This window comes from Cervus elaphus, chromosome 16 (genome assembly GCF_910594005.1).
Source record: "Cervus elaphus chromosome 16, mCerEla1.1, whole genome shotgun sequence".
Lineage (NCBI taxonomy): Eukaryota > Metazoa > Chordata > Mammalia > Artiodactyla > Cervidae > Cervus > Cervus elaphus.
In genome coordinates, this window is record NC_057830.1 from 9,840,015 (window position 1) to 9,851,871 (window position 11,857).

Here is an 11,857-nt window from a genome sequence, read left to right on the forward strand (position 1 = left end):
GGGCGGGCCCGCCAGCCCTTCGGCGCACTCGATTGGCCAGACCTGCTGACGCGTGGGAGGGGCCGCGGCGGGAGCGGATCAGCCCTCAGGCAAAATGCCCGTAGGGGGCGGGGCCTGCGCGCCGTAGGGGGCGGGCTGCGTGGGTGGGGGGAGTGCTGCTTTCGAAAGAGCCGCCCCGCCCCCACGTGGGCTCCGGGAGACTAAAGCGCGCGACAGCGTTGGCGGGAGCGGTGTCTCGGACCCCTTAGGGAGGCAGGTGAGTAGGGTCCGGCCTCGGGGAAATGGCGGACTTGGAGGAGGGGGCTGTGGCACCAAAGTCTTGTGTCCCCAGACCCAGGTTGTGTTGTACGCCCCAAGCGCCGGCTGTGCAGCCGGGGACGGAGTCACTGTGCGACCCCCATGTGGAGCTCTTAAAGGTAGACTGTTCAGCTGCAGCGGGGTTTGGAGGCGGTCTCTGCGTGGCCATTGCCCGTAGAGACCCGGGTCTGGGCTCCGAGTCTCCTCTGGGGTCCTTTCAGTTGGAGACCACTGGGGCTCTCTCCTTCGGTTCAGAGCCCGGGGTGCCTCGCAGGATGTGGGATGGCGGTGCAAACAATAACAGCCGCTCAGTGCTAGGATTGCTTGAACGTTATCTGCATTGGCCCATTCCGTCACATAACAGCCCATTGAGGTCAGTTCAAGTCCTTATTTACCAGATGAGGAAACTGAGGTCTTACAGCTGAAAAGTGACAGAATCAGAATTTGAACCCACATCCACAGACTCCAAAATCTACACGCTTAACAGTCGTGCTACCAGCTGTAGCCAGGTTCAGAGTCACTGTTCTGCCTCTTCCCTCCTCTATTCCCTTCTCGCAGAGCTCTCCAGGAGCCCACCTCTGCTGATAGGCAGCTTTGAAATCTGTACTTAAAATATCCAGGGGTAATTGTGGACACTGAAGAATTCTTTGCTGGAGACCTGGCTTCTAGCCCCGTTGACCCTCTGTACAATCTTGGACCAGTGTCAGCCCAGATTACCATCATTTCAATTATGTAATCAGCATGCTTTAAGGAGCTCCCTTAACCAATATGTTCTAGGAGTTTGGAACTGGCAGATTCTCCTTTTAGTTCCAAATAGCTAAGCCCAGATGAAACTGGGCTCTTCAAAGTCAAGACAAGGCCTGGGTCTCCTTCTGTTTAGTCCCCATTCCAAGTCCTGGGGCAGGCCAGAATAGATATTCAGGAAATGCAGGTTGAATAAACAGGCAGACAGTCGGATCCTTTTCAGAACTGCCTACCTATTGGGTCCTTCTGAGGCTTTGGATTTCTCAGCCCTGAGCACCTTTTACCTAGCTGGCTTTCCTGACTGTCTCCTCCCCTGCTAGTGGCAGAGCCAGCCTTCCCTGGCAGCAGCTTGCAACCCTTTGTGCCGAGACCATAGCCTCTGGAATCCTCGGAGCAACACAGCATGGGCGCGTCAGACCCAGAGCTCTTCTCAGCTCCTCCTGGTGGTGGTTCTCTAGGGCCCAACTTAGGTTACTCTCGGGTTGGGGAGGTTACCTTCCAGGGAAGGAGATATTTTCACAATCAGTCTGAAATTTACTTATGCCTCAGTGTCCCCTCTTCCATGAAGCCATCCATCCTTGATTCCCAGAGAGACAGGTCCCTCCCATAGCCTATAGTCCACCCCTCTACTGAAGCATCAGTATGGTGATGGTTTCTCCTCTACCATCTAAACTGCTGGAAGGCAGAAACCCCCACTTCAGATACCCTGGAAGATCCTGTGGTCCATCCAGGTTTGAGGGAATGTTCTCCCTTCTGGGTGCAGAGGGCACAGCTGTGAGGACCCTCCTGGAGGTCTAGTCAGCTCACTTCTGCTCCTGATGATAGTAAAAGTAGCAGCAGCTACGTGTTTACCGTGTGGCTCCTTGTGCCAGGCATGTACCTCTTCACTATCTCTGATCGTCTCTGCAGCTTTGTAAGTTAGATAGTATCGTTCCCATTTCATAGATTGTGAAATGAAGATTCTGCAACCTTGCCCAGAGTCACACACAGACATGACCTGGGACTGTGTGACCCTGAAATGTTGTTCTTTCTGCACCGCCTACTACAGCCTGCCAGTTAAGCTAGTGTGTTCTGAATCCCATGGTGACTTGCCCTTGTCTTTGGTTTGGTGTCACAGGATTTGAGCTGTGGTTTACAGGCTCCCTTAATTTAGGAGAAGGGCCTCTCCCAAATTTGTGACAAATCTTCCAGTCTTTGAGGGTCTCTTGAGAAAGCAAAACTTCCACCTGGATTTGGCTCTGATATTCAGGGGGGGGTGTTCTGCTGCACAAATGTTTGTTTATTAAGCTTGTGTGTGGGGCAGGTAACAGGGCACTTGAGTGGAAGCCAGGTCAAGCTCAGAGCTGTACATGACTTGCCATGGGTGTCAAACAACTCCTGTTGTTTTCTGCACCCTGCTTCTACAGCAGAATGTGAGAGATTAAACAGGATTGGTGATTGCAACTCGTTTAATGTTTTCAGCACTAATACCCATTTCTCAAATCTTTCTCTGAAACCTAAAAAAAAAAAAAAAAAAAGGCAGATAAAAGTGGAACTGTGTTAGTAAGGCCTGCCCCTTACCACCCTCACCCTCCTCCCTTGCCCCCCACCCCTGAAACCCCCAGTCTCCTCTGGGTAAATTAGGACTGCACAGCCCTAAGCAGCCCTGCCCTGTTGCTTCTGAAGCCATTTGTTCCTTCAGCAGCCTTCTAAAGTAGATGTAGAGTTGAGGCCAGTGGAATGCAGTCTTGAATTCCAGAAGCCTGGGGCCAGCTGCCATAAAGGTTGTTCTCTGCAAAGTAAGTTAGAACCTAGCTTCAGAATGTGAATGATGTTGAGCAAGTCACTTCACCTCTCTGAGTCTCCGTCTTCTTAGCACTAAAAATGAGGACAATTCTCTGCAATTACATGAGATAATATGTGTATAAAGTACCTAGTGCAGTGCCCAGCACATGACACACCCTCAGTATTTTTTCCTCTGATATCCTGCACCTCTCCAGCCTCAAGGCAGAGATAGCATAGGCAGAGAGACTTATGCTGAATCAAGTGTTTATCAGTAGTATGGGGTATAGTAGGCAAAACCCTGTAGTCATTGTCTGCAACAAACTCACATTCTGGCTCAGTCACTAACTAGCTGTGTGGTCTTGAGCAAGAGACAACCTCTCTGAGCTGGGCTAATCCTTGGCAGACCTGAGAGCAAATCTTGCACAGAATCGGTGCTCAGGACTTTGTATCTTCTGAATGATTGGTCATATGGGGGTTGGGCCATCTTTGGGGAGGCCTGGCTTGCCCTGGGTCAGATGATGTGGCTGGCCCCGGGGGTGTGGCGGCAAAGTGGAACCTGTGTGGTTCCTGATAACCCCAGCCCCGCCAAGGAGGAGGATCAGACAAAGCCGGCCCCTGAGCTAGCTGGGAGGAAGCCAGGGGACAGAGGGAGGGGAAGGCATCATTATTGTACTGCGGGACCCCCCTCCCACAACAGGCCTGGAGACTGAGCAGCTTTGGGTAAGTCCCTGCCCCTCCCTGGGCCTCTAGGTCCCATTCAAACAAGCAGAGATTGGTGGCTCTTTGTCATCCCCGCCCATCACCCCCCCTCCCCAAGCTGGCTGTTAGGCACTTCCAAAAGGAAGTGTCTAAAACGGAGCTCTCCACCTCCTCTCTTTCCGAGCTCAGCTTCCCACCGCCCTCTTCCTGCCTGTCACTGGCTCCGCTGTCCTCCAGGTCAAGCAAGCTAGAGCATCCGCCCCAAGAGACTGCCTCTTGGCCGCCTTAGGATGGCCCCTCCTTCCCGCCCCTTTAGCCCCACAGCCTCTGTCCTCCTCTACTCCTAGCTGGCTGGGCTCCACTAATGCTGCAAGAATGATCTTCCTAAAGGCAGTCTCTGACCAAGCCCCTCCCCCCCAGCTCAGAAATCTTCCCTGACCTCATCCTGGCTACCCCACCCCCCACCCCCCCCCCACCCCCCCCCTCCCCGGCTCCTCTCCTCCAAACACACATCCTCAGTTGCCTTTTCAGCCCTCCCAGCCATCCACACCCCGTCCTCCTGCCCCAGCCTGGCCCCTTCCTTCCCTTTCGGAGGGAACGTTCTCCCATTTCCCCCTACCAAGCTGAACCCACTCACCCTGCAAAACCAACTTCGAGTCCTGTCTTCTTCCAACAAGCTTCTGACCTCCTGACTCACACTGGAAAAGTCCTGGCTCGTTCACAGTGGGCTCGGCCTCTCCGAGATGCACTCAGTCAGCCCAGCTTCCCACGACAGCAGTGCCAGCTAGATGAGAAGCCACGTGGTGTGCGAGTGCCCACCGTGGCCTGGCACATAGTAGGTGCTCAAGAAACACATCTCAATGCAGCAGCTTTCTTCTTACACCTCTTATTTGGCATTGAGGGCGTGTTGTCTTTGTACTCCATGTGATTAAATGTTTACTGTGTGGCAGAGTGCTGTGGGGGAGGCAGAAATGAACTAAGTGTGGACCCTGCCCTGCAGAAGCTCTGCCTACCGGGAGGAGATAAGACAGGTCCACAGAGAACTGTTACATAAGAGAGACTGATCTGGGCCAGAGGAGATGGTGCAGGGGGACAGGGAAGAAGGGGCTGCCTCGTGGAGAGCCCGGTCGGATTTGGGGGTGGGAGAGCTGTGGAAAGAGGACAGCACAGCCTCCTAGGGAAAGAGGGTGAGCCAGAAGGTGGCCAAGTGTGGCAGATGCTTGGGGAGCAACATGAGGCTGTCTGGCCGGAAAAGACACTTGTGGCCACTCCTAGGGATGTCTGTCTCTCTGTCGGACACTGTGCCATTTAATCCTGTTTACCTCTGTCCTACCTGTTAAGAAGTCCATGGGTCAAGGGGTTAGCAGTGCTTTTTCCTAGAGGCAGAATTTTTCTCTTTCTGCTTATGTGTACTTTTCTAAAATTCCTGCCATGCCCATGGATGTCATTCATGGAATAGGCAGAGCTGAAGTGGTGGCTGGATCAAGGATTCTCATAGTCATTCATGTCCAGTCCATCCCAGACTGATTCTTTGATAAAGTACAATGAAAATAAATTATTAGAGACATGTTTTTTTTTTTAAAGAGTGACTGTATAAAATATAAATCCAGATTTTATATTATTAGATTCAGCTTGCTCTGGAAGTTTCTGAAGGCCTACTATCATGTGTCTACTCACCTTGATGCAGGCTGGCAGGGACTGATGAACCCCAGTAGCACTGGGTTAGAGCCTGGGGGAATGTGACCACCTCCGGGTACCAAGGACCATGCCTCACATGCCTCCCGTTGCCCCCAGAGCTGAGCACACAGCAGACCCCCGGGAGACCTCCATTCCAGCCAGCTGACTGTCCTGTGCCCACCATGCATCCTCAGTCAGTTCTGCACAGCGGCTACTTCCACCCCCTGCTCCGGAACTGGCAGACAGCCGCCACCAGCCTCAGTGCCTCCAACCTCATCTACCCCATCTTTGTCACGTGAGTCCCCCAATGAGCCAGGTCTCTGATCTACAGGGGGTGGGTCGGGGGTGTGTGTATGTGTGAACAGAGCAGGTGTCTGTGTTGTAAGGGGTAAAGTGAACTGTCAGCTGGGAGCTCAAGGTAATTGGAAGTGACCTATGGGTTTAGGACAACCATCTTTGAAAAAAAAACAAACCTTGAAAAGAATACAGTCCTCCTTGTTGGAAGATAAAAATAACCCTTGCCTGTCATCCTGAGTTTGTGCCATAAAACAGAAGTTGAGATCTTCTGTAGGTTGTACATGTAAAAGCTGGCAGTCATGATCATTCATGATAGCACCTGACTCGTATTGAGGGCTTAGTGTACCCTGGGTACTACTATGCTAAGCACCTATATATATTATCTCATTCTATTCTGACAGTATTCAGATGCGAAAAATACAGATATGATCCCTTAGAATGTCATCTCCACAAGGGCAAGGCTTTTTGTCCGTTTTGTTCACTGTTGGATCACCAGCCCCAAGAACAGTACTTGACACATAATAAGTACTTAATAAATATTTGTTGAATAGGGAATTCCCTGGAGGTCCAACAGTTAGGACTCCATGCTTTCGCTGCCAAGGGCCCAGGTTCATTACCCGCTCAGAGAACTAAGAGCCCATAAGCTGCGCAGTGCATCCCCAATATATATATATATACACTTGTTGAATGAGTGAATGAATCGATCCAGGATACAGATCAAAGAGAATATCATGTGGTCAGGGTCACCCAGGCAGTAAGTGACTGGGCTAGCAACCAAGGCCCTTCTGACCTTAGAGTCCAAGTTCTTAGCCACTTGACTCCTTCCTGTGAATACTGTTCTTTGAGCACAGTTGCTTGTTGTCACTGTTATTCTTGTTGTTCCTATTATTATTTCAGACCCTGGGCTTGGCCAGGCAGGGAAACCAGACACTGGATCCCATCCTCCTCCCACCACCTCCGCCTCCATATCCCTTCCCAGCTTCCCAACCATCCCTCCCAGTCACCCCCTCACCGCTGGCCCTTCCCACAGCTACCAATCCATAGCCCATCCCCGGCTCTTGCAGGGATGTTCCTGATGACAAACAGCCCATCGCCAGCCTTCCAGGAGTGGCCAGGTAGGAGTTGGGGTGGGGAGGGCAGGGTTATGATGGAGGGAGCGATTTCACAGGTGGAGGTGCCAGGAAGCTGATGCAGACCCAGGAGAGAGACGATCTGGAGAGGCTGACTTCCGGTCAGAAGGGTTTTCTCGGGGGCTGACTTGTTCCACAACAGAGGAGGCAGCCTGGTGCCTATCACCAAAGGCATCACAGCAGAGAAGAGTTGAAGTTCAGATGAGAGCTCAGTAACAGAACCTTGAAGGGGTTTTCCAAGCTGAATCCCACAGCTCTGCCACATGGGGCCTCGGTTTGCCCGTCTATCTGATGGGTGTGTTCCTGCCCCACCCTGTACTGTGAAACTTGAGCCCTTCTGATGCCATCTGCAACTTGACTCTTATCAGAGGCGCAGACCAGAAGGGTGGGGGGACCCTTGCCTGGGCCCTGCCTCACTTCAGCCCTGGCACGCAGGTACGGTGTGAACCGCCTGGAAGAGATGCTGAAACCCCTGGTGGAGGAAGGCCTCCGCTGCGTCCTGATCTTCGGTGTCCCCAGCAGAGTTCCCAAGGTGATGAGTCGGAGGAGGAGTCAGAGGAAAGGGTAGGGGGGAGGGATAAGCTGAGGTTCCACAATGACCACACCCTCGCTCCAGCCTGGTGCTGGCCCGGGGCTCTGCTACATGGGGCCTCAGCTTGCCCATCTGTCTGATGGGTGCGTTCATCTGTCTGATGGGTGGCCTGGGGCCACCAGTGAAGGAGCACAGCCCCTGCCCTGAAAACAGCAGCCGTGTGGCATCAGGAAGCGAAGCAGGGCTGCAACTCTGAATGGGCAAGTCAGGTCCCCTGTACAAAGTGGGAACAGTCCTCCCCAGGCCTCTTGGTCCAGGGGCGGTGGTGGTCATGAAGGAGTGGGCTGGCCTGCTCTGATAGCGGGCCACCGTGCCTCCCTAAGACTTCGTGTAATAGACACACTGCGTTGTCCTTCCCCTGCCGCTAGGATGAGCGGGGCTCCGCAGCCGACTCCGAGGACTCCCCGGCTATCGAGGCCATCCGTCTGTTGCGCAAGAATTTCCCCAGCCTCCTCGTGGCCTGCGACGTGTGCCTGTGCCCCTACACCTCCCACGGTCACTGCGGTGAGCTCCCACCTCCCACCGTTGCCACCCGTACTCCCACTGTGCTGGGGATGTGCTAACGCCCGAGCTGTTCCCCCAAATCCATCTGTCTGTCCTGCAGGGCTTCTGAGTGAGAACGGGTCATTCCAAGCCGAGGAGAGCCGCCAGCGGCTGGCAGAGGTGGCTCTGGCCTATGCCAAGGCAGGTGAGTGAGCCCTCAGCGGGGATGAGCACCCCCAGGTCAGGGAGGCGGCAGGGTGGACAGAGGAGGATCCCAGAGTTCTAAAGGCAACCCTCTGCCCTTCAGGATGTCAGGTGGTGGCCCCGTCAGACATGATGGACGGACGCGTGGAGGCCATCAAGGAAGCGCTGATGGCGCATGGATTCGGCAACAGGGTAGGGGAGGGGTGTGGGGAGGTGAGAGAGCCTGGGCCAGACCTGCCCCTGCGTCTGCTCCTCACATGGAGGAAGCAAGGCCCGGAGCTCCAGTGGGCCTAGGACACAGGCTTATCTTCAGACCTGGGTCCTTCCTCTCCTTGTCACTTCACCCTGGGACACGTGGAAAGGGCTAGCTGAGCCGAGACCCCTATTATCTCCCTGCAGGTATCAGTGATGAGCTATAGCGCCAAATTCGCTTCTTGTTTCTATGGACCTTTCCGGTGAGTAGGGATGGATCAGGGTCTGCTGTTGAATCCCTGACCTGCTAGCCCAAAGCTGGAGCCCACCCTGGTGTCTCTGCTTCCCAGGGACGCGGCTCAGTCGAGCCCGGCCTTCGGAGATCGCCGCTGCTACCAGCTGCCACCCGGGGCACGAGGCCTGGCCCTCCGCGCGGTGGTGAGTGAGCCCCCCCCAGCCTCTCCCCCCACCCCAATCGCCTCGCCTCCCAGGCACTGCCCACGCCATGCCTCATCTCTTAGGACCGGGATGTTCGGGAGGGAGCAGACTTGCTCATGGTGAAGCCAGGAACGCCCTACCTGGACATCGTACGGGAGGTAAAAAACAAGGTGAGAACAAGGGTGTCGCCACCTAAGACTGAGTCCATTTCAGGTCAGTCCTGGCTCTGTATACCGTGTGACCTTGGGGAAGGCATTTTCTCTTTCTGGGCAACAGGGTATAAAGAACAAGGGCCAAAGCAGGGGCTGGGGAGATGAGAGTGTGTCCACAGATTCCGGGACCTTTGATCGAGGGAATCTCAGAGTTGGAAACAATCTGCCCAGGAACTGGAATGCTCCCCCACCTCCCGTATCCCATCCCTGCCAGGGAAACACTGTGGGCCTCTGTGCCAGAGCTTGCAAGCGCCTTTGAACAACTCAAGAGTGGGCCAGCCCGCCAGCAGCAATGACTCAGGGCTTGCGGCAGGGAGGAAGGGACACCCAGGGGCACAACCACCCCCCGCCACCTCAACCCGCCTGTCCCCCACTGCTTCCCCACAGCACCCTGAGCTCCCCCTGGCCGTGTACCACGTTTCTGGAGAGTTCGCCATGCTGTGGCACGGGGCCCAGGCCGGGGCATTTGATCTCAAGGCTGCTGTCCTAGAGGTCATGACTGCCTTCCGCAGAGCAGGTGAGTAAGCAGGAGTCGGGGGTTTTGACCTGGGCCACAGGGAACTGATAGGCACCTTGCCCAAATAGGGAAATAAAGTTAGGGGACAGCCTGGAGTCACCTGTCTGGAAATGCCAGTGATCTAAACAGACAGGCTGGGGAAGGGACGTGAAACTGCGGGGCAGAAGGTGAGCAAATGAAGCACGCAGAGCCCTCAGTTACTTTTTGATTGTGAGACCTTGGGCAAGTCACTTCTCTAACTTCAGTGTCCTCGTCTGTAAACTGGGGATGAGACAGATGGTGCATGGTCATCAAGGGGATTAAATGAGATGCTGCATGTAATTGGCATATGCATGTCATTTCAGAAATGAGAGCTGGTTTTGTTGGTTAGGCACGCGGCGTGGCAGGGGAGCTCACAGCTTACCTGTGTCCCCCAAAAATGTGCAATTTTATACACTGGCACACTGAGGCCCAGAAACAGAAAATGCTTTCCCCAAGGTCACACGGGGTATAGAGCCAGAACTGACCGGAACTGGACTCAGTCTCAGGTGGTGACGCCCTGGGGCTGTGCCTCTTCATAATAGCCTTCTTCCCACCCCAGCCCTCACCTCCCAGGAGGTATTTCCCAAGCTGATGCCGCTTCTTTCCCCACACAGGTGCCGATGTCATCATCACCTACTACACGCCTCAGCTACTGCAGTGGCTGAAGGAGTGATGGAGAAAGTGCACCAGATCCGAGAACTAGAACCTTTCTATTCCTGAGCCTTGGAGAAGTGAAAACCAAAGTAAACGATGCTTTTAGAACTGTGCACTCCTGCCCTCTTCCTGCTTATGTGCTGGCGGGCGCTTGGAAGCCCTGGGTGGTTTCTGCCAGCCTGCCAAATCTCCCCACTCGCAGCCACATACTCACTGGCTCTCCCAGGCTTCCCAGCCCCTCCTCTGGGTCAGTCCTGAAGCTCACCTCTGCCAACCCCGGTCCTTCCTCTAGGGTCGCTTCAGCTGGAAAGCCACCAGGACTCATGGCATCAGCTCAGTGGGTCCTGGGAGAAGGGCTTGGAAGATTAAGGGAGAGAGGGCAGTTGATTCTTGGATCCTAAGAAGCTCTGGAAAGCTGGAGGCCTCTGGCAGCAGAGCTGGGCACACAGGCCTAGATTGCCACCCTGGGTTTAGAGTTGACATTTGCTGCAATTCCACTGGAAAGCGATCCCCACACAGGCCAGTGGTTGCCAGGCTGCCTGAGGTCTCCTGTTGTTCTCTGAGCCATAAACCCGGAGAAGAATTACTCATTAACAAGCAGAAAAGAATGAATTCATTAACAAGCAGGAATGCTGCCGAAGGACTGAAATTCAGAAGCAAAGAAAGAATTCCTGACTGTTGGAGATGGCACCACTGAAAAGGCTGTTTATTGCAGAGATATTTCTTGAGAAGGTCTGCTGTGTGCCCATGCATGATACCGGGTCCTGGGGATTTATAGCAGGACAGACTTCAGCTTGTCTCTGCGTGGAATCTACACAAGGGAACCAGGGTGACAGACGCCAACAAGAAAACAGACAAATAAGGCAGTTACAGATGGTAATAGTGCTTCCAGGGAAAGAAAGGGTCTGAGACAGAATAATAGATGATGGGCCTCGCTTGAGAAGCCCTTTCTGAGATTGAGGGGCAAGGAAAGGCCTTTACCAAGAGGAGAGGGAAGTGGACGTCAGAAGCAGCAAGAATGATGGCGTAGTGTGGGAACCAGATGAGGAAGAAGAAGGTGGATGACAGCACTGGAGGTTGGAAAGGTAGAGCCCACACTTCGTAGGAAGCTTGGTTTCTATCTTGTATCTGATACAAAGCCATCTGAAGGGTCTTAACCAGGTGTTATGTGTGTTCCAGTTTCCCCCATTCTGCTGCTATGAAAAAAAAAATGGAGGGGTGAGCCAGAACCAGCCTGGTTGGGAGGCTGCTGCAGACCCCAGGGAACCACGCCAGTGGCCTGGACCAGGGTGGTGGCAGTGGAGAGCAAAGGAAGCGGAATGTGTTCAGGATACATTCTGAAGACCGAATAAGCAGACTTTGCCAAAGTTTTCCTGTTGGGGGATTGAGGCAGGGAACGAGATGCCTTCATGGGTTTCTGGCTTGAGAAACAGGTTCTTCTAAGGGGATGCGATGTGATGTTCCCCACCCCCCAGTCAGAGTTCAGGCCCAGCTAAGGAGGGGCCAGTTTTCAAGTCCACCTGCCTATCTGCAGAGTGACAGAGAATCCCAGCTCTAGAGCCAAAGCAAGACTATTTTGGATGTTAAAGCGGTACAAGCTATTTTAAAATTTAGAAATATTTGAGTCAGAGGCAGCTCCCCTCTGACTCCTGGTGCTGTTCCCCAGAGCTGTGGCCACCTCATTCTGTACTCAGCTTTTGGGACGTGAAGAATCACCTTGAGACCGAAAACCCGAGAGATGAGCCACTGACGGGTCTCAGAGCTTGGACCACGCCAGAACCTTGCACCACCTTCGTTTCTGTGCTCCCTGGCCCTAAGCTCATTTCTGATTAGTGTGGAAGGGAACGTTCTTCAAGGCCATCCCACACTCATCATTGCCAAGCTGAGAGGGGGTCCAGCTCTGTTCTAGGCACAAGGAGATGGGAGACAAATCATT

The 11,857-nt window shown here is 53.8% G+C and overlaps 1 protein-coding gene across 3 annotated transcripts; it reads left to right on the top strand.

Moving 5' to 3' along the window:
- The first annotated feature begins 112 nt into the window (after nucleotides 1-112).
- ALAD (aminolevulinate dehydratase) lies at nucleotides 113-10,034 on the top strand. Of its 3 annotated transcripts, none has more exons than XM_043927782.1 (12): nucleotides 113-256; nucleotides 5,299-5,476; nucleotides 6,543-6,593; nucleotides 7,044-7,140; nucleotides 7,569-7,704; nucleotides 7,805-7,888; nucleotides 7,991-8,079; nucleotides 8,287-8,342; nucleotides 8,430-8,517; nucleotides 8,601-8,687; nucleotides 9,117-9,246; nucleotides 9,882-10,034. In XM_043927782.1, the coding sequence occupies exons 2-12, from the start codon at nucleotides 5,364-5,366 to the stop codon at nucleotides 9,938-9,940; spliced, it is 990 nt and encodes a 329-aa protein (XP_043783717.1). In that variant the 5' UTR covers nucleotides 113-256; nucleotides 5,299-5,363; the 3' UTR covers nucleotides 9,941-10,034. The 3 variants fall into 3 exon arrangements, with proteins under 3 accessions (XP_043783717.1, XP_043783718.1, XP_043783720.1); XM_043927783.1 differs by lacking the exon at nucleotides 113-256 and adding an exon at nucleotides 3,371-3,525; XM_043927785.1 differs by lacking the exon at nucleotides 113-256 and adding an exon at nucleotides 4,580-4,691.
- The last annotated feature ends 1,823 nt before the right edge of the window (nucleotides 10,035-11,857 follow it).

What these genes read in the sequence shown, in the direction of transcription:
- ALAD (XM_043927782.1), top strand. Translation starts at nt 5,364, where the DNA reads ATGCATCCTCAGTCAGTTCTGCACAGCGGCTACTTCCACCCCCTGCTC. An exon ending in CACCTCCCACGGTCACTGCG is followed by an intron (nt 7,705 to 7,804) that starts GTGAGCTCCCAC and finishes TCTGTCCTGCAG; the next exon opens with GGCTTCTGAGTGAGAACGGG. An exon ending in CGCATGGATTCGGCAACAGG is followed by an intron (nt 8,080 to 8,286) that starts GTAGGGGAGGGG and finishes ATCTCCCTGCAG; the next exon opens with GTATCAGTGATGAGCTATAG.